At 46.5% G+C, this 20522-nt stretch overlaps 2 protein-coding genes across 2 annotated transcripts; one reads left to right on the forward strand and one right to left on the reverse strand.

Annotated features, from left to right (window-relative positions):
• The first annotated feature begins 7119 nt into the window (after positions 1-7119).
• Positions 7120-17669, forward strand: LOC120904293. The gene is made up of 6 exons (XM_040314181.1): positions 7120-8640; positions 11601-12860; positions 13188-13387; positions 13638-14042; positions 14121-15618; positions 15738-17669. The coding sequence occupies exons 1-6, from the start codon at positions 8620-8622 to the stop codon at positions 16761-16763; spliced, it is 4410 nt and encodes a 1469-aa protein (XP_040170115.1). The 5' UTR covers positions 7120-8619; the 3' UTR covers positions 16764-17669.
• A 52-nt stretch (positions 17670-17721) lies between these two features.
• On the reverse strand, positions 17722-20497 carry LOC120904294 (serendipity locus protein alpha-like). Its single transcript, XM_040314183.1, has 4 exons — positions 20247-20497; positions 18546-20172; positions 18386-18484; positions 17722-18316 (listed from the first exon to the last, which is right to left on the reverse strand). The coding sequence occupies exons 1-4, from the start codon at positions 20340-20342 to the stop codon at positions 18138-18140; spliced, it is 2001 nt and encodes a 666-aa protein (XP_040170117.1). The 5' UTR covers positions 20343-20497; the 3' UTR covers positions 17722-18137.
• Positions 20498-20522: the final 25 nt, after the last annotated feature.

The raw sequence follows: 20522 nt of genomic DNA on the forward strand, positions 1-20522 counted from the left end.
TGCAACAAATCAGGGTTTAGCGTTTGTGCGGCGGCTTTCGAATGAGTCGAGACGAACTGGTGGACACCTGGACTCATAGCCAGTTAAGGATGCAAAAAATGCACCAACTTCATATGCAGCAAACGGTAAATTTGCTAAATACTGTATACACCTGATCGTGGCGTTTTTTGTGCAGTAGGGCCACAGCGACCCAGATTACAAAACAAGACTTCAGCGAAGATCGTACCCGCGAGCAGAACAGTGCTTGTAGGCAGAGCAGAGCGGATAAGCCGCAAGCATCACGTGTGATCAATCGTGCCTAGCATTTTCCTAACAGATGATCATTGAAGATTCTCAAGCCATATACCAAAGTCCTTGATCATTGAGATGCGGGATACCTGTAACTTATCGAAAACATAGCAATGGCATGTTGGTGCAGATGAAAGAGTGATCGAAATAATATTAAATTATTATCTTATTATATTATTAATCGTTGTGTTTTCTCTTTTGGTCATCCTGCTAGAAAAATTACATAGGACTACTTTTTTTGGTCAAACTCAGATAATAAGAGAGTCTTCAATTAAGGACCTTGGTGTTTGGCTCTATGACACCCTCACATTCAACGGCCAGATCAACCATGTTGTTGATAAAGCGAACAAAGTGCTGGGACTCATTACTCGTCTACTCTCTGAGCTGAGAGATCCGCTATACCTTAAGGCACTGTACTGTTGCTGGGTTCGATCTATGCTGGATTACGCTGGTGTTGTGTGGGCCCCGGCTGTAGGTGCCACTATGCAGACACTGATTCTCTCCAGTCAGAGGAAATTTACGCGTATCGCAATACATAGATTTCTGCACGGATATAATGCACCTGCACCCTCATATTCTCTCCGCTGTCGTATGCTGGGCGTGATGGAAATTCAATCCCGACATTGAGAAGCACAGTCCTCCAATATCGATGCTCCCTCGCTCCTCAGCTATATTCCACTTTATCATCCCCAGTCGTTCGGCTTTTGATCAGAAAGATCCGTTTTTGAGAGCTTGCGCCTCATTTAATCAAGTTCATGATATATTCGACTACCATGTTCCCCGACAATATGAAAATAACTAGTAATAATAATAATAATAATAATAATCTACAAACAGGAAAAAATAATAAATTGTAATCCAAGAAGAAGCAATCGAGGGCAATTTGGAAAGATTGAATGTCTAACATCATGTAGCTGGAATGTCGTTAAAGGCTTGTAACAATCAATATATTATCATATATTTGTTAGGTGTTTTGATACAAAGTCGTCATTATCAATTCTATTGTGGTCTGTTTACGAATGAATATGTCATTGTTTAGTTTGAAGAATTCGTTGGGAAGGGTCGTTCGGTTAATCAAACAGCTGTTTCGTGTAGGAAACATTCATTTAGGTTATCACCTCCACTCAATATGCCACAATAATAAGGTTATCATTGAAAAAAACCACTTTAAATTTACAATCTGCACTCTGAGACACTCAATTAATTAACACGTTAGGCAAGTGATTCAGTAAATCAATAGCCTATGTTGCATTTGCACGCATCAAACAAATCGCGGACCCCACTGATTGAGCGTAACATTGCATGAAAAGATAAACAAATATTTTCCTACGCGAACGAAGCAAACAAACACGTACTGCTGCACAGTGCAGGTTGACGAATGCGTTAAACAGCCAGGGATGGGCAACTACTGCTCTACGCGTTTACTTTCTTAACGATTGTGTTAAACAAAAACGAAAATGTTCAACGCAAAACAATCATTTTTCTGTGTTAGGAGTTTGAAAGCGTGTAATAAAAAGCACTTACATCGAGCAATAATCGTACTGGACCGAGCGCAATACCTTATCTCGAGTTTTCGCCTATAGCGGATTCCTATGTTAAAAGAGTTTATACTACCAGTTCGAGGGTCGTAAAATATCGAAACAGAATTTCAAATAAAGTATTTTAATTGAAAAACAAAAATCTTTTGCATAAATTCGTGGCAATAAACTTATTTAACATTAGTGAAATTCAAAAAGAGCATAAAATATTTTAAAAATAATGAAATATTTTTAAAACACACATCGAGCTGTCAAACTTAGGGTATTCACGTACTGCGAATTCGCGCATATGGAGTATTGCGTACTGCGCACAATAGCTGTATAAGAAGTTCAATAATAATTTCAGAAAAAGTATATATTATAATAGCAAACGTTGAACTAAGGCAGAGTTGATAAAAAAGGCAATTCTTAAAAATATTATACATTCATTCAAACCTTATGTTATGTGTTTTGTAACAGATACGTAAACTATTATATTATCCAATAAATAAAATCGAATGAGAGCTTTTTCGTATTTCGTTCATACGACAAAATTTACAGGGTTTTCTAAATCATTTTCGAATTTTAACACCATCATTATGTATCACCGCTTGCAAAATGTTTTTCAACAACAGTCACGTGTTGTCCCGTCAAAAATTGCGAGGGTTGCGAGTGCATCTGCTCGAAAGCTTATGGTATTTAAAATAATCTTTATTCATTCATTTTTTTTTCTTTAGGTGTTTTTCGCAAATGTCAAAAGTCAGGTGTTTAGTATGCTACAATTTGCATTGTTACACCTACTCTCGGGGTGTTATAATTGTAACTGTTAAAATTAGCGGCGAAAAAACTGTCTAGGCTCGCAAGCTCTTTAATGAGAGGGCTGGGAACTTGTATGGTGTGCGAGCCCTCACGCGCACTCGCAAATCGCTGTCAATTGCATGGCGGGGTATTTGCATCACAATAACATTTCAGTTCTTACACATGATTTTAACACATCACAAAGACCTGTAAAACTCAATTCAGATAGTGTTGAAAATCATGCGAAAGCACTGAACTTTTTTTAATGAAATTACAACATTTGACATCTGTTGAAAAACATCTCGCAAACAATGAAAAATGTTGGGGACATTGGATATTGACTGGAGAAATCCGGTAAGTAGAATACAGAGTTTTCCAAGACAGTTTCGAATGTAAACGTTGTTATTCACCGCGTGGAAGATGTTAATCCACATCAATCTGATATTTCATTTCCATCATGTTATTTTTTAATTCCTTCACAATGTTTTCAACACTTCAACGGGTGATGGGATCCGGTTTCAAACCCATGGTGAAAAAACGATAGAAATAAAAGCATGAAGTGTTGAAAATCATGCTGAAGAAATACAAATGAATATAGTGAAAATGAATATAATTTTAATCCACTACCTCCAAGACCTTGTGCATATGCAAAAGGTTACCGTCCTCTGCCTTGCATAGACGAGTTTGCCCACCGGATCGAACCAATGTGCCACATTCAACCGGTAGTCGTTGTTATACGGGCAACACGACCCAGTTCATTCACACCGTCGACGCGGGTTCGGTGACGTTTAGTCATTCGTCACCGGATTGAACAATGCAAAGAAAATACGAATGGGAGGAAGAGAGAGGGAGAGAAAAAACATCTAATCTAACCATAACTGACCTACCCTCAGACACTTTTCGGCGTACAAAGCTAATCTATGACACACACAAAAAAGATGCCACCGTAACTTTGCCACCCTGCATCGGACTGGGTGGCGGTAAAAATCACCCAACCATGAAGGCAACGACCTTCCGTCTGTAACAACACACAAAAACAAACAAACACAAACGCCACAACCAGACGAGAAATGCATCTTCACCCTCATCATTAGCACCGTTTTCGGTACGGTATGGCTCCCAACCACAAGGCAAATCATCCCCCAGCACGTTGGCTGGCTGGCTGGCTGGCTTTGTGTTGCATTCAGGGCGCCGCAAGTGTTGATGTGTAAGTGCGGCAAAAAAAACCCCAAATAACCGGATCTTCCAGCTCAGGGTGGGTGGTACACCTTGCTTTGCAAGTTATGTCGCTCGTGGTGTCTGGGATGGACGACGTGTGTGTAGTAAGTGGTTGAGAAAGCGGTGTTGTAAGCGACAACGCTTCCAACAGTTCGACACGATCGACATTAACCGTGTTACTGACCTGCCCAAACAAAGGGGTTTTTTTGTCACACGTGTGGAAAAAGTGGAAAAACCACCCCTCGGCCCGGTGCCGGCATGCAGGGGCGAACGACCGACACAGTTCTATTTGTTAGCTTCCTAGCTTGCGCACTAGTTTGTGGGAAATTCGCCCATGACCTCTCGGGGGGCCAGACGGGAGTTTCCGGCGCAGTTTTTCGTTTGTCCAGTGCATTTTCCCACATAACCGCGCAACCGGTGTGTCATCACCAAGGAAAGGTTAGTGAATATGTGTGTGTGTGATCTTGGGGCATGTCTTTCGCATACTGTTGGTGATGGTGAATCCGTGGTGAATGTCCGTGCTTGCACACATTTCTTTGTCTCGCAATGCGTTCGTGCGGCTTTTGTTGAATGCCAAGGGGTGGAAAACACGCAGGAATGAATGTGCCGCGGGATTGCGGTTAGGTGCTACCGTCGTTTGAAATTCGAACTGAAACCACCCTTCCACCGCTGTTTGCGGTGTTATGATACGGTCATCCGATACCGTGGCTACGGTTCCGTTACTAAACGTTTCAATCAACCGTCGGCGGTGTAGTACTTTGCAAACGCATGTGTGAGATTTTTGCGTTTTGCGATGGCAGATTATGTGGCGTGGTTGTTTAACTGCTTGTGTATTAAATTACAAATAGCTACTTGCTAAGTGGCGGTAATTAATTCATTAATTGGGTTGAATTATAGGTCTCGTTCGGGTAACAAAGATCGTTTCGCGAATGATTCTAAGGAGATTTCAAATCTACTGGCGAGATCGTTTAAATTTTTATGTTGAACTAGCTCTTTCTTTTAATGGCTTTATTAATAAAAAAGCACAAGAAAATTCTGCTTTAATGCTTCATCTAAATGCTCAGCGCTTTTTAATTTGCGTTATTTGACGGATACCTTAAGTTTGCTTTACGTTTAACACAGCTTCCAAACAAGCAACAAGTTCTCCTTTCTGTATCGAACAAACATTTTTCAGATTTCCTGGGTCGTTGATAAAACCCAGTTTGTCTGGGTCGTTGATAAGATTTATTAATATTCTTACAGAACTGTTATAGAAAAAAAACATTGTAACGCTCCTGAACAAACTCAGAAAATGTACAAACAAAATTCATGTTCCCTTTACGATTAACGATTAATACGATAACAATTGAATAATTCTTTATGAAAATAATGTCTTATTCAGCATTGTATGTTTTTTTTTTTTTAAAATAATTACCTGCAATGATAAGTAATGAATTTTTATTTCGTAAATTAATGCCGCCACTTAACACATTGGCTTCAGTACATTTCATGCTCTCAAATGCAGCACGGTATTGTATCCCAAATGTACCAAATGTGTATTGTTACCAAATGTAATTAAACGATCGTGGATGTAATTCACTTCAGTGCATGTCGAGTGAACGTTGGTAGATGACGGGTCTCATCGCTATTTGGCTAGACTACTTGTTCAAGTATTTTAGTAATAATACAAGTTATGTTACAAAGTGTTATATTTTTCATTATTTTCGATAAGCGATCCATGGTTTAGTAAAACTTTTAAGTAGCTTTTACGCCTCTAATATTTTCAAACACTGTTTATTTGTTTTGGAGGCTTTTAGGCTCGCGATCGGCATAGTACGGCTGGCGAGCCGCATGTGGCTCTTTGCCATTCGTATATTTCATACAAGTTTCAAACATTTTATTTTCTTTTATCTTTTTGGCTCTTCACGTAGAGCTCTGCGAACGTTTTTGTAGAATATGGCTCTTTTGGTAGCAAAGCCCTGGTTCCGTGGTTTAGGCTCCGTGGTTAAGATAAGATACACTCCAGGAAAAAAGTAACCGCAAATGTATTTAGTTTGTATTACCGAGTTATTGTAGAAAAAATCAGATAAGAAACGAAAGCTTCTCTTATTTAGCTACCAACCACCTTGCCGTAGTGGTGTATTGAGCGGTGTAACGTAAAATCACGATCACGATAAAATTTCCTCCCTTTTTCCATTACTAAACGCCAAACAATGCACTGCATTGTAGTGTTTCGTTTTGGTCGCTTTACGTTTTGGTGGTACGCTGTTGAATGGGATAAAGCGCGCGCTCTTCCCTGCTTACACACACAAACATTGTGCTGCGCAGGTCCGCTGTCCTTGACAGTGGGAAAGAAAAACTGTGCCGCGCCAGGTCATTGCATCCCCACAGGAGGGGGCCGCGCAACCGAAAAACCGCCGCGGAAATGCAACAGCCAGCCAGCACTGTGTCAACTGTCGTCATTGTTGTGGGGTGATGGTGGGTGGCGCCGCAGTTCGTTCACCTGTGCGCACCGAGCGATGCTTGGTGCCGAAAACATCGATACAGCTGCCTCCCAAACCGGTGGGACGCATGGGACAAAGAAAGGTTGGTCAATGAGCAGCAGTGTAAGACGCCTTTTATTCGGCACTGGTTTGATTTTCGAAACGATTTTTGTTTGTGCTCATCATTATGTTGCTCCAGCAGTAGGGTGTATGGGAATGAGCCCCCCTCCTCACTGGACGCGGATACGCACGATCAAACACAGACAAGCATATATGTGCTCAACACCGCACCGTACCGCACCCGGAACGAGTCTGTCTGTAGGGGCTTCGCCATACATTTCGATAAAAAAGAAAACGGAAACCGCGTAGCGCGTAAGGGCAAGGCGCGGAGGGCGCTGTGCAAAACTTAAACCAGTTCTTGGTGGTCTTCAAACCCTTCCCTCTCCTCTCCCACCAACTACCATGCTCGATGATGGCCATGTCGTTGTGCTGGTGTTGGTGGAGTGTGTTTCAAACGATGATGGTTCGTGTTCGTGCGGGTCTCTGCTACCGCTCAGTCGTAGTCCGTGTGCCTTGGTGGATGGAGCTCGAGAGCAGCAGGCTCCTCGTGTAAAGTGTCCGTCCGTGAGCTGCGAGGTCTGAGCAGTAGGCTCGGCTGAACAGTTTCGCGTTGTCAGCAAAGCACAGCAAAATTAAAAACCGTGTGTGTGTGTCCGGTGTGTCACACAGCCGTAACGGCACGTCGCCACTTTTCTACCCCGAGTAGATTTCCCAAGTGCAGCATCAAAAAAGGTAACGCGATCGAGTGCAGTGATCACGCCGCTAACCTGAAGGGTTCGTGCACGGTTTTGTGTGTTTTTCTTCTTTTCTTCTACTATGCGGTGTGTGTTGTGTGTAGTGTCCCTTTGCCATTCCCCATATATGGGTGTACGTTTGATACGCTGGCGGTGCACTTTTGTACCGGTGGCCTTTCCTTCGCGTGCTTTGGCAGGAGAAGCCCAACATTCGAATAGAGCCTAGCCAACACACTATCTACCCCAGTGACCCACTCACTGTTCGCGACGTGTCGTGTGGAATTTCCTTTACAACGAAAATGTTGGATAATTGTTGGCCCAACTTCCATTAAAGGCAGGTGCCTCCGCTCGTTATGGGCCCGATGTTGTGTTGTGTCGTTCCATATGAGTGTGTTTTTGCGAACAAGTGACGTAAGAATGGTAACGTTTTGGGGAATCAACATTCTAAGCTGCTGCTCAAGATCGCTATCTAACTCACCTCAAATCTGACTCATGGCCGAAAATGACGAACCGTTCGTAGTAGTCGTGGCAGAAGAAGTTTGATTAGCACGTTTCAAACTTTTTATGCAAATATGCGTGCTGCTGCGTGGATTGAAACACCAAACATCTTCAAACTACAAAAGAGAGAGACGGATTGTGGTGCGTGTGCGACTGAGACAAAGTGCTTTAAAATGGTGACGTTTAGCGCATAAAGAGAAGGATCTGCGATCGTAGCGCAGAAGGGGATCGAGATATTTTTAAACAAACCCCCCAAACACGCGTCCGGAGTTCGTTCACATCAACCCCAACTCGATGTCAGGTCCATCAGGCTGTGTACGTACGCTGCCTGTTTATGTTTTGTGCGCATCAAATTGTGCTCGTTTGTGCATCGGAACCAGCAGATCGAGAGAAAGACTGCACCGAACGACTCGATCCTCACTGGAATAAGAAGATCTTTCGCCTTAATGAAGGTGCCTTTGGGAGAAACTTCTCGTGCGTTTTTTTAGTTTTATTTCAAACGACGGGCGAAACTAACCGCTCTGATGGAGGGTGTCCAGTGTGTGCTTGTGTGTTTTTTTCTGTTATTCTTGAGGGTATCATTCGCATACGGCTATGTGGACCAAACGATCGTTGTCGGGGGGGCTTATCTTTTTGAACGCGCACTGCTGCTGTGTGTGCAAGTTAATGTTGCGGATTGCATATGTCTTGGTTTTGTGATACTGGCTGGAAGAGGAGAAGGAAGCACAAGGAGGTGAAAGCAGCTGAAGTCGAGTGTAGGGACCGGTTCGTCTTCGAATGGTCAATTCGTGTAGCGGCTAGCTAGTGTCGAGGCTGTTGTATGAACAAACAATTTGAAGTAGCTCGCTGTTGCTTGGCCGTGTCGGTAAATATATCGATGAGATTTTTTGTTTTTACATGATTCGCGGACATCTGGCATTGAGTGAAATGATGTGAGGTAGGAGTTAATTTGGGAAATTGGTAAATAAAAACCACATTATTTGAACAGCTGTGTGAGAGCTGTGAGAAGCAACCAATGTTCTGATGCGGTGAACTCCAACTCTGATGAATGACGCGCTTCTGTCTGTATGTTAAAATAGCTATTAAATATCATATTTAGTGGTTTAATTACATCCATTTATTAGAATATTATTTGCTTCCCCTACCGCATCGACCCATTTCATTCGTGGAACAGGTTTGTCGTTCGATTAAGAATGTCTCGACGATGACGCACTGACTCATCATAGCTGCTTGAGTAGAGCGCTCTCGCGAGCGATTCGTTGGCGTACGTGTAGTAATTGGATTTTATTGCGCCCTGGTCGTTATCAAGCGCGACTCAAACATCATCAGTAACGACCCCATATAATGTAACCCGGCAAAGGTGATTGAGAGAAGTGTGTTGTCGCACTTTAATTTCCGCAGCCTATAAAGCTGTATTCCTTTTTTTGTGTGCTGCTTGTAAGACGCAATGCTAATAGGAGGGAAAGTTTAATCGATCGCACGCACGCCGTGTCGTTCGCGAAAAAGGGTGAAGCAATGTCATCTCATTCAAGCGTGTGTTAACAATGTATTAGATAGAAATCACTGCACTAACAATGAAGATGTTGAATTGGATTGTACGCTCAATTGCATTGAAGGTGAAGTGATCGTTAGATTCATTCTGAAACAATTAAACGCTTTTTTTAGTTTTAAATTGAAATCACATATTCGACTTTATCGATAGCTATTAAGGTATGTTTGCTTTCGCTTCTGAAACTGTCCCCATTCAGTGGCTGTTTGAAGGTTTTTCGGATTCAGCTATATTTGGTAGTCATCAGCTTCTTGATGACAAACTTGAGCGGAACATGAGCGGCTCCATACACGCTCGGGTCGTGTGCACGGCCCAGCTACATAAACGATGGCCATGGGGCAATGCGATGCTAGAAGCATGCTAGAATGTGATTTTGCAATACCGCCATGAGCGGCCTTGTTGTGTGGTGGTCATACCAGCCGCTGTTCTTTATTAGAACGGTGTGGTATTCGCTGAAGTGGTGGAATACAAGCACGGTGTTGCGCACTTTGAGTTAGAACAGGGAGTGGAATAAAACACAGCTGGTGATCATTCTTTGTTCTGGTGGATGATATCAAACTCATCTGATATGAGATATTACCATTTTCAGTCGATAAACAACGTTAAGAGGGTGTAGAGTACGTGACTTTCAGACTGGATTGTCCTTGCGTTATTCGTTGCCCGGAATCGATCACGGACACGTCGTCTCCAGCTTATCTTTACATCTTGCTACCTCTTTAAACTCTCGTCAACTTGGGTCTTTCTATCTTCTGGAATAATAAGGTCTACTGCAACTGATAGCAACTGATTCATCTAATTCCCTGTCCATAGTCTTATTACGCATTATAGTAAGAGCATCATACTGCTCGCATGACTCGTTAGAATAACTGTTCTTCGTCTAGTATCTCCACAAAATATTGGGTATCGACTAAAATAGACTTTAGGTCATCTTTCTCCCATGTTTGGGTTGTCGTGGTTTGTCAGATTTGGACAAAATCCATGTATTAAGAACAGAATACTGGTCCTGTACAACTATAGTAACGATCGATACCCTAGCGGTATCTGGAGGAGAAGTATTGACATCCATCGAGACATCAAGAGGCGTTCCACTTAGCATATATGATTTTGTGCAATACTGGCTTTCTACCCAGGAAAGATTATGTTTTGGGCGACTTCTCTTAAGTGAATCCTAAGATGGTTACTAGAGACACTCTTTATGCCATAATCAATTATATCATTTCTTCGCCAACCTGAAACCTGCCGCCAATCCTTTAGTATACGTCAAGCATATAGAAAAGCTATATACCAATGTTGTCCAAAGTTGTTCAAAACTCCCTATCGTGAAAAGATGTTGTGTTATTCCATAATTGAAGATCGAAAGCAATCTTCATACTGCAACTTGAAACATAGTCCTCGGGATACAGTTGGATACGTATTTATCAAGACATTAGTGAATATTGTCAATTGATGATAAAGTTGCATTGGATTGGAATCATAGGATATTGAAATTTATTCAACTACGCCCTAGTTCTTTTAAAACGAGTCTTGTTCATTCTTATAGAGCTCAACAGAGCAGAGCAAAATCGAGCAGTTTTATAGTGGAATTTTGCGATAGATTTCATCCAAATTTGTTACAACTTGATTTTCAACTAGAATTTCAATTGGTTTTATTTAACGATTTTAATGATGTGCTAAAAACACTTAGGCGGCAGCGATACTGGACAGCCGGATTGGTCAACTCAAACCATCAAACCAGCCAACGATCGCCTTGGCTATATATGAGTTATTGATTGGGTGCCATAGGCAGCATAATATGTCCTGCATACTGGGACTCAACCTGTGTGGACTTGGATTTAAGCAGGGCAAAAGAAACACGCACTTTGAGCTTTTTTTTTTTAATTTATCTCCATTTGAGAATGAAATAAATATACAACTGACCAAGGTCTTTCAATATCAAACACTTAAATTCAAAGATTAGAATATTTTTGAAGTTTATGTATAAAATGTCTTCGAAGCTTCTTACATAGAATCCGAGAAAAAATGATAACCGAATCATTAAAATATAGCATTATCATCAAATCCGTGGGCGGAATAGTAGATTACCATACCAATCTCCCAAACTCTTCTGAACACTGTTGTTAATGGAGCAATCTTCAACTGTTCGTACCTGTTCTTTATCTCAACACCGCATAGATATTTGTTGAAAAGAATTCATGACTCAGTTCCGTAGATAGTTCTCTCCAGTGACATGTTAAACCTATGTCAATCAAGCACATGTTATCTTCGCGGTAAACCTCAAGTATGTGTGATTAGTCAATAGCCTGATAAGCTGAATCTACAATCTAAAAGCACTTTCATTGCATGTACAACGTATAGTTTCCATTTCGTTAGCCCTCATCATACGATAGCGATTAAAGGTCGCAACGATATCAAATTCCTTCGAAACAATCATGATCTACCTAATGTGTTGTCCTTCTTTTCTCTCTCCCCCTTACAGCACTCATCGATAACTATTGCACATAGGAAAAGAAATCCATCCGTTCCCGTCCAACCTCCACCCCACACTCTCAAGATGAACGACCTTACCGCCCTCAAGTCGCTCCGCCCGATGATGCGCGATCTAGACGTGTACGATGTGCTGGACGAGTTTCAGCAGCAGCGCGTGTTCAACAACGACGAGTGTATGGACATTACCAACGAGCCGAACGAAATGTTTCAGATCGATTTAATGTTCTCCTTGCTGGAGGAAAAGCAGCAGCGCGATTCGCAGATAGTGGCCCGGTTTATGGACGCGCTCCGCCTGTACTACGACTGGATCGTGGAACGGTGGGAGCAGTGCCGGGGCGCGCAGACGAAGGAGTACAACCGGTACGTGGCGTACCGGAACGAGTCGTTTATGCCCTCGCACGAATCGATCAGCGTGTACCGGCAGAAGCTCAGGTGGACGATGCACAAGCACCTGATGTCGTTGCGGCACGGTGTGGCGGAGCATCGGTACCTCTTCGTGTGCGGCATAATCGGCACCGGCAAGCAGACACTCGTCTGTCACGCCTGCGAAGACTACACCGTGGTGACGCAGATGAATTACAAAATCTTCTACCTAGATCTGGCGTACTGCAACACGCAGGAAGCGATACTGGAGCTGCTGGAAAAGCTGCGCGTCCAGCTGGGCGACGCGGTGAAGCAGGAGGAGCGGGGCAACAACTACAGCTACCCGTCGAACAAGATCGACTACTGGAAGCGCACCTTTACGCAGGCGTTTGCGAACGAGCTGTCGGAAAGCTTGCTGGTGCTGGCGCACGTCAACCGGCCGAGCTTGATCAAAGACTTTGACTTTAAGTGCAAAACCGTCGTCATCACGAAGGACACGAACGTGGTGAACGCGGTCAGCGAGTCGGAGCGGTTCGTGGTGATGCTTCCGCAGGGCTTCACCGAGGCCGAGGGTTTGGAGCTGTTCGCAAGAGCGCTGAAGAAGAAAAACACCATGCTGCCGCCGGAAGCGACGGAACTGTGTCGGGCTTGCAAGTACAACCCGTTCCTCATCAACCTGATCGCGCTGCGCATGAGCGAGGAGTGCAAGCACGAGGTGCCAATCAACTGGCAGCAGCACATTGACAATCTGGAGAACTTTAGCATGCCGCGGCCGGAGCGGGTGTCGCGCACGATCGCCTCGACGCTGGAGCAGTTTAGCGTGGAGGAGCAGCAGCGTTTCCGCGATCTGGTGATCTTTCGGGACAATGTGCCAATGTCGTTGCGTGTAATGATGCTTTTCTTTTTAAACTTATTTTAAGTATTTTAAGTCACTGGTTAGTGTTTGGGTCTAGTAGCAGCAGTCTTTTGAATGAGCGGTGCGATAAAAGTTTTCGTAAATTTCGATCATCACTCACTTAAAGCACGCTCATTTGCTCGCGACCCAACGCTAACCACAACTAAACCATTTACTACTGTCCATTAACCCTCACAACCGTGGCACAGAGTTATAGGAGTAACCGTTAACTAACACTTTCCCCCTTTTTCACGTTTCCATTTGCTGCACCTCAATACTGACATGCTCCTCTCACACCCAACACGCCACGGTATGCAGTTGCTGGAGATGTACTGGGAGCTGGACAAGGACACAACGGAGGCGCTCCTAACGAGGCTGGAGCGCAGCGGGCTGCTGGAGAAGCGTGTCTGCAAGAGTAAGATGTTTTACATAATGCAATACATTTGCTATAACGATATCAAGCTTCCGCCCGGCTCCAATATGGTCAATCTGCATCGCCGACTACTCCAAAACTATAGGTACGTCTCTCTGCACGCTTTTCACCACTATATATGCACACTCCGTTCAGAACATATCCGCACGCAACTATCGCACGCGTGCACGCGGAACTAACGATTCTTTAATTGTAACGCTCCAGCTCCATACTAACGACACGAGATCGTACGGTATCGAACGCTTGCAGTATAATTTGTGTTTGTTTTCTATATGACTAATCTATATTGTGCTCTTTCCCATTTGGTGTACGCACCGCGCCACCACGGTTCACAGCATCCGGGAGAATCTCGCCAACCGCCGGGAGCTGGAGCTGACCAACGTGTTCCCGAACGATGACTATTTTCACTTCCACATCGCCTACCACATCGAGCAGGCCGGCGAGCATGATCTCTTTCCCGAGCTGTACCAAGACTTTGGCTTCCTCGAGCAGAAGCTGCGCATTGCCGGCCTGCCCAACACGGTGGGCGATCTGCGCAAGTACCAGGAGCACATCTTCCCGACGGTGGACGATCGGGAGGTGATCATCGATTCGCTGATCGATTTTCTGATGGCGGCGGAATGCTTGCTGTCGGAGGATACGCGGCTGCTGCAGCGAGCCCTCAACTTTCCCGGCCACATCGGCCACCTGGCGAAGCAGCAGGTGGATCGGTACAAGAACCGGGTCTGGTTGCGTGATGTGTAAGTGCTCGGGACGTGTGCTGGATCGCCTCGGAAGATGGCGTCATGTAACATTTAATCCGATTTTTGTCTTTTCAGCGTGCACTGTTTCGAATCGTCAGTCATAAAGCTTTGCCACCGACCAGACAAGGTCCGCTTCCAGGATGCGAACCACGTGTTTGTGTCGCTCGCCAACAACGACATCCAGCTGTGGAATCTGTCGGTCGAGTACGAGCTGCCGCCGATGACGTTCAAGGGCTGCGACGGCGATCAGATTAAGGACGTGCAGCGCATCAACCAGTTTCTGGTCGCGCTCAATCGGCGCGGCTTGATAAAGGTGTGGTCCACGAAGAACCCGCCCGACCGGCCCGACTACCGGATGTGGGAGGCATCGCCACGGGAAGCAGAAATGACGCTCACGATCACGGGCGGGTTCGCCTGTTTCAGCGTGCTGAAGCGATCCGGACACACGGAACTGATCGCGATCAGCGAGTCGGGCGTGCTGTGCGTGTACAAGGTGTACAGCTCCGTGTTCCGGACGGAGAAGCCCGACATCAAGCACCCGACGAACATCAGGAACGCGTACCTGCTGCAACCGTTCCGCGACCTGGACAAACCGGACGGTGGCGCGGTACGACGCTGCCTGTTTCTGGTCAGAAGCGAAGACGGTACGGCACGGGGCATCGTGTTCAACATGATGTCGACGAGCGTGGAGTCGTGCTTCGTGGACGAGCAGCCGCCGCTAAACGTGTACCAGCTGCCGGAGGGTTTTCTGTTCGTGAGCACGCACGAGGTGCGGCTGCGACCCCTCGAATCGTACGGATTGGGCCAGGCGAAAACGGTGTACGAGCGCAAGGCGTGCACCAACACGTGCAGCGTAGTAACGGAGGACAAGCGATTCCTCGTGCTCGGTACCGAGCGCGGCATCTCGGTGGTTAACATTGGCGATGGGGCGGAGGTCCGGCGCATGAACATTAGCCACTCGATCGTCGATCTGGACGTGCTGATGGAGGATGGCATGTCGCAGGTGCTGCTCGCGTCCATCTCGAAGGATGGGGAGCATGCGATGAACCTGTACAGCTTACCGCTCGGCCCGGTCAGCGATCAGTACCAGCTGGAGGGGACGACCGCCTTTCTCGCCACGCTGGACGACGATCCGGTGCAGCTGAACACGGTCGACCGGTACTGTCGGTTGCAGCAGACGCTGCTCCACGACGAGGATGGTGGCGTGTCGCACGAGAAGACGTTTCAGAACAGTGCGATCGACGCACCGGTTCTGTGTCTGGCCAAAACACGATCGATGTACTATGTGGGGCTGGAGAATGGCAAGCTGCTCGGGATGACCCAGTGGCATGCGGATCCGGCTGTGGTGCACGTCGTGCTCGAACTGGGTACGGAGATAACGTATCTGGAATGTTTCCGTCGCGTACGGCAAGATGATCTCGAGGCGATGGACATACTGGTGGCATCGGGAAAGGGCGTATGTAGGATTTGCGTGGACGAGCGCGTCGAGCTGGAGCTGAGCGAAACGGTGCGCAATTGTTACCTGCTGTACGATCGCTATCTGCTGCTGATTGGCGATCGGTGCTCGATACAGGTAAGGCGTCCGCGCATTATCCGCATCGGAAGTCGGTCAAATTACATCAATTGATTCATTTGATTCGTATGTTTGAATCATTCATTGAGATTAACATATTTCTTCTTGTTTTCTTGCAGATCTACGACTTTGAAAACCAAACACTGGAACTAGTGCAGAAGGAAATGGAACGTACGTACGGGGCGGCAGTTTATGGGCCACCGCCTCGCGCCGCACTGATACTGTGCACGGCCGACGGGATCGTATACCATCTTGGACTGCACCAGGCCGCGATTGAGTCGTTCGATTTGGCCCCGTTCGACATGCTGCTGACAGTGAAACCGCCACAAAGTGTCAGCGGCAGCAGCAGTCACAGCATGCCATCCGACGTGGGTCACCACGCCGCAACGACCGTCATCTGCAGCTGTGCCTTATCGGCTGACGGCGAGTTCCTAGCGATCGGATGCCACGACGGCCGGATTATACTGCACCTGATGGAGCATAACCGGCAGCTGGGTGTGCTGGAATCGCACCAGTTCCCGGTGTCCGCACTGTACTTCAGCAGCTGGACGGACCCGAGCGCACCGCACATACTGGTCAGCGTCGGCGATCAGATCGTCTTCTGGAGCGTCGACTATCTGTACAACAATCAGCCGCGCAAAAGTGTCACCAGCATACGGCTGTCCGGTCGGTTTAACACGCGCCGAACGGCGCCCGTACCCGACGGTGCACACGTGTCATCGCCGAGCGAGAACCGCCGATCGTACGGTAGCAACCATTCCGGCTTTTCGACCCCGGTCGTGGGTAGTCCCGTGAGCCGAAGCTTTCTGGGCGAACGGTTCGAGGAGTCGTCCCAGTGGTTCGACAAGCGCGGTTCCACCGTCAAGCCGCATCTGCTCTCCTGCATCAAGCTGATCGGCCGGGCGAAGCGGTTGATAATGAACCGGGAGTTTAGCAAATTTCTTACCATGGATGACGAAGGGTACATCCATTATCTGCGATTTTACCGGCCGTCCGTGAACCATCTGCTGATGCCACCGCCCGCCAACTTTGGAATGCGTTCGCCGACCATCGTCACGGCGGCGACCGCCAACACGCCAACGACCACGAATGGCACCAACGGTGGTGGAGGTGGCGCTCATCCCTACATTACACACCTCATATGACGGTTGGTAGCAAACGAACTGACCCTGCGGTATATCTGCTACTACATGTTGCTGTACATCTTCTACACTGCCTTTACACGGTAGGAGCAACCGACAGAGACATCCCAATGGTGACAGGCGTCCATGAGCCGCTACGGTGCGGTTGGTTCGTTTGCTAGTTACTAGTTTGTGTGTGTGTGTGTGTGTGTGTGTGTGTGTGTGTGTGTGTGTGTGTGTGTGTGTGTGTGTGTGTGTGTGTGTGTGTGTGTGTATGTGTTCGTTTTTATTGCGTCCCGTTCAACGTAGCATCCCGTAGAACCAACAAAAGATATCGATCCCTCCCTTCACTGTGCCAACGGAAGCGACACAACTGTAGGCTGCATTTTTCTACTGCAAGTCCCTTTTAGTCACGTAAGCATACCCCCGCAATAGACAATACGTGTCCGCGCTTAAGATAAAAAAAAGTGGAGTAGGGCAATTTGTGTGTGATAGCTGATTATTTTCGGAATATATATTTTAAATCTCACTGCGGACGCTAGCGTATGTCGATTTCGGCTTTAGTAAATCAACGTTAGCATAAAAAGAAACGTACAGAACAGACTGAGGCGAGAATGGTTAGATTTCGGAAATGCATTTTTTAAAGCTTAATTAAACTATACTCAAATGTACAGATTTCACACCACAGAAACATTTCGCTCAACGTTAGTGTGTGGTAAAAGCCGCGGTGCATTATTTCTCCCAGGCTACGGTCTGCCTGGTGGAAAGTGTGTAACTTTTTATAGGTTATATATAAAATACTTTATACGACAATTTCTTTTAATTGCGACATTCCTTAGATGTAAGGTCGATTTCGTAAGATGAGACTTTTTTTTTAAACTTAAAATCGTGTAGAAAATTAATAAAATAAAATCGTTTTTGTGATTAAAATGTGTCGGTATATGTGGTCACTGTTACATGGCTGTGTGAGAAACGGAAATGCATAATGGGTACATTGGGCAAACTGGTTTAAAAATTCCTCTTCCTCTTAAAAAAGTTACTCCCATAAAATAAGATTCTAGGTAAAAGTATAGGTTTAGAGTTAAAAAAGGATTAAATGAGACTCAGCAGAAACTAAACAGCAGAAGGATGTTATTCGAAAGATCATACAAAATTTTTGATTATTTAAATATTATCAAGATTTTTTTCGATCCTAAGACAGTTTTCCTCACTTTGACCTGTCTTAATGGTGCGTTCAACCGACGAATAAGAAGGTTTAGATGGTTCACCGCTGGAACCGTCTAAACTGAGTCTACTTAATACTTTGTCGTAATTAATCAAACCCCCTTGCATGGCCCTATTGCTCCCCGAATCCATACGACTTCCTATCGTATAGGATTATGTGGCTTTTCCTTATCCCTATATGTCGGTGTATATATTGATTCTTATTTTATTATCATCCACGATCGCTATCTCCTCGTTGGTGATAGATTTGCGTACTGGCGCCGCTGGCGGTTGCTGTACGTCGGTGGACATTGACTTACCCGTGGGGTGCGTTGAGAAGGTGTGTGACAAATCCGTTAATTCGTCGAGAATTTCTAAAATGCAAAAAAATAATTAAATATAATGCCTATTAGGAAGAAAGTAAGCGGCAGATGCCATCTTACCGGTAATCTGTAGATCAATGTCACTTTTAATACTCTCATACATTTCCGCCGTTTGATCGCGCTGTTGCTTTTTGAACATTGCCACCCGGAGACTGTTTCCTGTAAATATAATCCAGATAAATTAGAACAGTGCAGTACAGTATTTCCATCGCACTCTTACTTCTTAAGGGTTTCCGCCGAACCGAACCCTTTTCGGGTGTCGTAACGGCTCGATCCCGTGCTCGGTGAGCGATAATATCGGTGAATGTGTTAATTTCCAGCAGTGATGCTGCCTCCAACCGTCGCTTGCCCGGTTCACCGCGTCGGCTTCGATACAGAATGTTGGTGGAGGACAGCCGTGCTTGGCTGGCCGAAAAAAGCTCGCGCACGTTTGCCTCGATCGTGTGCCGGTCGGGCGAAGTGCCATTCTCCTCACCCGGGGATGACGCACCCTCCTCGGCGGGAGCCATCCGCGTTTCCTTCGTTTGTGTGCTGATGGCCGATTGAACTTTGCGCAATTTCCCCTGCAGCACGCGGAACCGCTTGATGATGCGCGAAGCGTCAATGCTCGCATCGGGCCCTTCCGCGCGCTGCACGATCGCACGACATTCCAGCACCATCGTACGGTAGTCCGCGAAATGGAGGCTAATCCGCTCCTCGTGTAGTTTTATTTCGGACGCGTTCAGCTCGAGATGCTGCAAAAATACGTCCGCCTTTCGTGACAGTTCCAGTGCTTGGGGCAGGTTAAAGCTTTGCTGCCACGCATCCAACGCACTGTCCAGCATTTCCAACAAAGATAGAGCAAATGCATTCGTGTCGATAATCTTGTGCACCAGCCGGCATAGGTTGGCCGATTCTTCGAGCCAGTGGCGTTCGAGCAGCATGGAGTTACGGTCCGCCCCGAGGTACAGCGAGGGTATCAGGTACGAGTCGAGCGCTTCCAGCGACGCCAAACAGCTCCGTATCGAGGAGGCTATCTTTAAACTGTCCGCGTACGAGATCGCAAACAGCCCGATCTGCATCAACCGTTCCACGAAGTTGTCGAACGGTTTGGTAAGCTCGTCGATCTGCTCCTCGCAGCTTACGCCCGCGATGTGGGTGCGCAGTTGCGCTAGCAGTGTGCGATCCGTGTCCCCAAACGTGTCGTACACAAGCCGCAACAGGCACTCGTTTACGTGAGTTTCCAGCTGGTAGATGGCACTTTCCAGCACGCTCACCCGTAGCTTCTTGTCGCTCGTATCCTTCCCTTCACTATCCCGCTCCAGGGCCACGCATTCTTTCAGCACCTTCTGGCAGAAGCCCGTCACGCGGTTCCGATCCTCCTCGGGCAGCACGTTACAAAAGCTAAACGTCTGGGATATGAGCGCCTCGACAACGGACCGAATTCGGCCACTCTCCACAATCACCTCGTTGTACCGGGTTGCGTACTCATCCTCTCCGCACCCCTCGTCACTTGCCACTGTCAAGGGAGCGATCAGACTCAGCGCCAGGTCAAGGTAGCTGACAAAGTTGGAATCCGTTACACTTTCCGGCGCGTCGTCTGTCTCGAGTACGGCCTTCAACCGCTCCAAGCACCAAATGATTCGATCCAGAAAGCACTGTCTTGCCTGCGGCAGTCCTTGCGAGCGGGAACTGCCAGTGGGCGGTTCCATTTCCACTGCGATCGTTTTCTCCAGCCACCGGATGCACATGACGATCTGCGAGATGCACAGGAAGCAGGTTTCGAGCGTGCCGGCATTACCGTTTCCGTCGAAGATCAGATGCTTGTGGACGAATCGCAGCAATCGATGCAGATCGGCACAGACGGACTGAAAGTGTAAACCGGAGGGAATGATTTTCAGAACGAACCAAAACCGTTTGCCGGACGAATATGTTCCCTTACGTCAAGCCATTGCAGACCGGCCTTGTCCGTCGGAATGAAACCCCGGTACAGATTATCCTGCGCCGCTTTTATACACTCCCGTAGCTCGGGAAACATTTTTCGATTCTAAATTACGCACAGGAAAACGACGCAGCGCTCCTTCCCTGGCGCTTTCAAAACATTTCAAACTGTCAACGGCTACCGGTTTGACGTTTCACTGTGAGCTCGGTTCCGTTCCCGAAGGGATTGTTCCATTGGCTGTCATCTTCTGTTTTGAAAACAGAATTCTCCCCCCCC

This window comes from Anopheles arabiensis, chromosome 3 (assembly GCF_016920715.1).
Source record: "Anopheles arabiensis isolate DONGOLA chromosome 3, AaraD3, whole genome shotgun sequence".
Classification (NCBI taxonomy): Eukaryota; Metazoa; Arthropoda; class Insecta; order Diptera; family Culicidae; genus Anopheles; species Anopheles arabiensis.

Excerpts from the sequence above, each read along its gene's own strand:
- LOC120904293 (XM_040314181.1), top strand. The coding sequence starts at position 8,620 with ATGAATGACGCGCTTCTGTCT. Across the intron at positions 12,861-13,187 it reads ATGTGCCAATGTCGTTGCGT|TTGCTGGAGATGTACTGGGA; the intron begins GTAATGATGCTT and ends CACGGTATGCAG. Across the intron at positions 13,388-13,637 it reads CGACTACTCCAAAACTATAG|CATCCGGGAGAATCTCGCCA; the intron begins GTACGTCTCTCT and ends CACGGTTCACAG.
- LOC120904294 (XM_040314183.1), bottom strand. The coding sequence starts at position 20,342 with ATGTTTCCCGAGCTACGGGAGTGTATAAAAGCGGCGCAGGATAATCTG. Across the intron at positions 20,173-20,246 it reads CCGGTCTGCAATGGCTTGAC|TCCGTCTGTGCCGATCTGCA; the intron begins GTAAGGGAACAT and ends TTACACTTTCAG. Across the intron at positions 18,317-18,385 it reads CATTGATCTACAGATTACCG|AAATTCTCGACGAATTAACG; the intron begins GTAAGATGGCAT and ends TTTGCATTTTAG.